At 33.7% G+C, this 4,333-nt stretch overlaps 1 protein-coding gene across 1 annotated transcript; it reads left to right on the top strand.

Annotated features, from left to right (window-relative positions):
* Positions 1–206: 206 nt before the first annotated feature.
* Positions 207–2,174, top strand: LOC139897773 (protein NOI4-like). Its single transcript, XM_071880467.1, has 3 exons — positions 207–346; positions 898–1,083; positions 1,898–2,174. Exons 1-3 carry the CDS (start codon positions 341–343, stop codon positions 1,940–1,942), a joined length of 237 nt encoding a protein of 78 aa, XP_071736568.1. The 5' UTR covers positions 207–340; the 3' UTR covers positions 1,943–2,174.
* The last annotated feature ends 2,159 nt before the right edge of the window (positions 2,175–4,333 follow it).

Here is a 4,333-nt window from a genome sequence, read left to right as displayed (position 1 = left end):
GAATTCGAATTCGGTTTTCGGTTCGGTTCGGTTTTAACTTTGAATTCGGTTTTCGGTTCGATTTTCGGTTTTGCTCAAAAAAATTTCAAAACCTAATACACCGAACCAAATAAACCGAACAAACCGAAAACCGAACCGATGAACACCCCTAGTAACAAGTTCACGATTAAATTTAGGTCTTTAGAACTAAATCCAAAAAAGAGACCCCCTTGAGTTACAATCAACTTTCTTTGTCCAGCTTCACACCGAATTATATTATTATTCCTCTCGAATATCTCTCTCTAAAACACACAGTGAATCACACACTATTTATATATACTTTCTGTAAAGTTTAAATTCTATGTCGGTAAGTACCAAATCTCTTTTCTTTATTCAATAAAATTTATCCATTACGATTTATTATTCGTAATATAATTTTGTGTTCATAGTGAATGTTCTTTATAGATTGATCTGATGGTTGATTTTATGTTTGCTTTGTGTAGAAATCATTCAATTTGACTGTTTGATTTCTCGTCGATTATGATTTTGTACTGCTATGAGAACTAATTAAAATTTAGGGTTTTTGATTAACTTATTGATCATTTAAAATTAATACACAATTTCATAAATCTAGGGTTTATTATTTATATATTCGCTGCTTTATTTGTTAATATTCCTTTCAGAGTTTGAAAGATTATAGATGTGTATTGTTGCCAGTGGTTGATTATGATGAAAATATGAACTTTGTATAAAATAAAATGGGAATCTATTGAGATCAAAAGTTAGTTGGTGCTGAATATTTTGTTACTTGTGCTGTGGTAAAGTTAGTTGATGATGCTGTAATTTTAATGATTAAAAAAAAGGCCAAGTTATTTGACAATTGTTGTTATATAAAGTTTAGTCTGTGTGGTGTGGTAGGAAGAGAAGGGTAGGCCGTTGCCGAAGTTTGGGGATTGGGATGTAAATGATCCAGCTTCAGCTGAGGGTTTTACTGTTATATTTAACAAAGCCAGGGATGAGAAGAAAACGGGTGTTAAACCAAACTCACCGTCAAATATTGATCCTGGTTTTAAGCGTGCTGCTGCTGTAAAGAAACCTCCAGCTGTAAGTGGCCCCTTAATATTTCCTCTGCTAACTGGATTTTGTTCTTTGGTTAGTTGTTTAATGTTATGATTGCGTGCTAAAAGTTCTTTGCCCTGATTGTACGTTGGCTTTAACTTTAATCGTAACAATTTGGTAATCATTATCCCACTAGCCCATAAGGACTTTGGATCATGAACCTTATATATCCCAAGTGTAAAGGCGGAAGTTTGATGAACCCTATGTCTCTGTTTCAAACATATTTGTTGTAAAGTTTACTCTTAATAGTTCTTAATTATTCTCCAATTTGGATAAAGGGATTAGCCAATTAGGACAATTGGGCCTTTGGTAAATGTAGACCTACAGTGGTCTATAAATTTGCAAATGTAGACAAATTGCTTGATTATCTATGTGAACTTCATCGCCAACGTGTAAATTTGGTATAACCTGTCATAATAAGATAAAGCTACTCTGTATTATTTCTTTGAATTAGCCTGGAAGACAAACCTCTTTTTATCTTATTTTGCATCGTTCATTATTTATCTAGCAGCTGTATAGTTAGGTTGTGGGGTTGTTTTTTGCCTGGTACTTTTTCGTTTAACTCAACTTTTTCTAGCTTTCCTTTATTGGGCGTTTGAAAGGATCGCATTAAGTTTAACTTGTTATTGACGTTGATAAAATGATGTGCTAGTGTATTCAAAACCTCAACTTAAAGATCATATGGACCCATTGATTGACTAATGAGCACTTGGTGTTTGACATCACATCAAACAAATTGTAGTTGTTTGAAAATACTCAATTTTGACAATTTGTTTACATCTCACTTTTTTATTTGCAGAAGAAATGGTTTTGCTGCATGCAAGAACCTCATACTGAGTCCTGACATGATCGTTATACCGGCTAACAAGTGTTCCGGTACTGGGTCATCTCGGCCCCACCTATTTTTAATTTCATCTTGTGTGGTTTAGAATGGTTGGTTTTCTTGATGAGGAGGGGGAATGTGAAAAGGAAGACTTTGAAATGTATCTATATTTTTACATATTTTGGAGTTTCTTGCTTCTTTTATGCGTGTCGAATGTTATAAATCAATAGTAAGGGTCATGTGTAGCTGTTTAGACCGATTGCATTGATTTCGATATAATATTATTTGAATTTGTGATGGTGATTAACGGCTTATGTATGCCTAAAATCACTATAATCCTCTTAAAATAAGCATATTTAAAAAAATTAAGAGTTTATTACTTGATGAATTATAACTTTAAGCAATAACCTTTGAAATATGGGTGAATGTTCGAGCTCCACCCATGTCAAGGATTTATGTCTCTTGTCATAATAACCTTAAGCATTCGATATTTTATAAGCATTCGATCTTTACGAGATAAGTTTGATGAGTTTCTACATGAAACACGGAGTTTGTGTCCTAGTTGATTTATACATTTTGAAACAATAAGCCATAATAAGCTAATCCAAACACCATTGTAATGATTTGGGATCAACTCGATATGATCCGTTTTCATCAATTTAGCAGCTTATCTTTTTAATGTAATACCTTTGGCTTTTAAATCCTTGTCTACTACAATTTCTATGCTTTTATCAATTGTCAATATTATTATATTGGACTTGGCTAGTTTATGTCTTTTTTGCCTAGTTTATGTCGCAGGAGTATAAATCAAGCCTCATTTAATTCATACAAACTTTTCAAATTATATGTCAAGAATTTTTCCGAATTCGTTTGGCTGACGGCTTCCTTTCGGCTTCAATCGTGTTGTTTAGATGGTTTTAAATCTCGCATTTATCGTGTAGATTGATTACCCTCTTCTTGAATGCCTTTAGATACGTCGGTTGCTAGTTTGTAGATTTTGTCATCGGTTTTGCCTTAAGTTTAGTCGTGAGCTCTCGTTTAGTTTGGTTGTTATAGTTGAGCTCGTTAGTTTGTTTGTGGTTGCAAGTGTTGTAGGGGTTTCATTCTTTGAATGAAATTCCCTATTTGCTTATATAAAGTTTATCATTTTTTTTCCCACAAATAAAATAAAATAAAATATCACAAGTCCTTTCAAACTTACCATCAATTTATCAGCTTATCGTTTTGATGTAATACCGTTGGCTTTTAAATCCTTGTCTAATACAATTTCTATGCTTTTCATCAATTGTCAATATTGTTATATTGGAATTGGCTAATTTGTATTTTTTTTTTCCTTTTTTTTTTTTTTTTTTTTTTTTTTTTTATAGTTTATGTCCTAAGAGTATAAATCAAGTCTCCTTAAAACCACTCAAATTTTTAAATTTATATCACAAGATTGATGCTTTTGTCTCTTGCTGATGGTTTGATTCTGGTGGGTTAACTGTCGGCCGGGATCACTCACAGTGGTTCAGTTCCTTTTGCTCGAGTCTGGCCTTTGTTTGTGTACTTGTTAACATGAATTGTAAATTGGCAAATCGCCATTGATGAATTGAGAAATGTAACAGAATTCTATTCTTACAAATTACAGAAATGAGAAGAAGACTAGCCTATTTATACTACTAGTGCTAAATTACAGAATTGCCCTTAACTAACTCTAAACATGACATAACAAGTCCAACTACTACATACAAAGTAAATAAGCTAGCTAGAGGTGATTACAAGTAACAAAGTGTTTTTGTCTCTTCAAATATTGTGTTGATACATTGTTGACCATGGCATTGACTTTGACATCTTTTGCTTCATTTAGCTCTTTATCCCCCCACAAGTTGGCAAGGTGTATGGATCACATATGCCAAACTTGGATATGCATGAGTAAAAAGGTGATCTGCTCAACGGTTTGGTGAGAACATCAGCTATTTGACTTGTGGAAGGAATGAAGTTGATGCAGAGTTGACCAGCTTTGACTTTGTCTCTAACAAAATGACAATCAATCTCTATGTGTTTTGTTCTGGCATGTTGAACTGGATTAGCTGCTAGGGAAATGGTGGAAGCATTATCACAGAAGATTGGAATGGGAGTCTTCACATGTACATCTAGATCATGTAAAAGACTTTGTAACCAAGTGATTTCACATGTGCAATCTGCTAAAGCCCGATATTCTGCCTCTGTTGAAGATCTGGAAACTACAAGTTGTTTCTTTGATTGCCAGGAGATGAGACAAGATCCTAGATAGATGCAGTATCCAGTAACAGATCTTCTGGAAGTGGTGCATTTGGCCCAATCACTATCACAGTAAGCTTGTAGGTCAAGTGATGTGGATATTGGAAAATGTAATCCTTGACCAGGACATAGCTTAATGTATCTCAACACTTT

This window comes from Rutidosis leptorrhynchoides, chromosome 3 (genome assembly GCF_046630445.1).
Source record: "Rutidosis leptorrhynchoides isolate AG116_Rl617_1_P2 chromosome 3, CSIRO_AGI_Rlap_v1, whole genome shotgun sequence".
NCBI lineage: Eukaryota > Viridiplantae > Streptophyta > Magnoliopsida > Asterales > Asteraceae > Rutidosis > Rutidosis leptorrhynchoides.
Note: the sequence above shows the minus strand (reverse complement) of the source record. Positions and strands in the feature narration are given on the sequence as shown.

What these genes read in the sequence shown, in the direction of transcription:
- LOC139897773 (XM_071880467.1), top strand. An exon ending in CTGTAAAGAAACCTCCAGCT is followed by an intron (nt 1,084 to 1,897) that starts GTAAGTGGCCCC and finishes TTTTATTTGCAG; the next exon opens with AAGAAATGGTTTTGCTGCAT.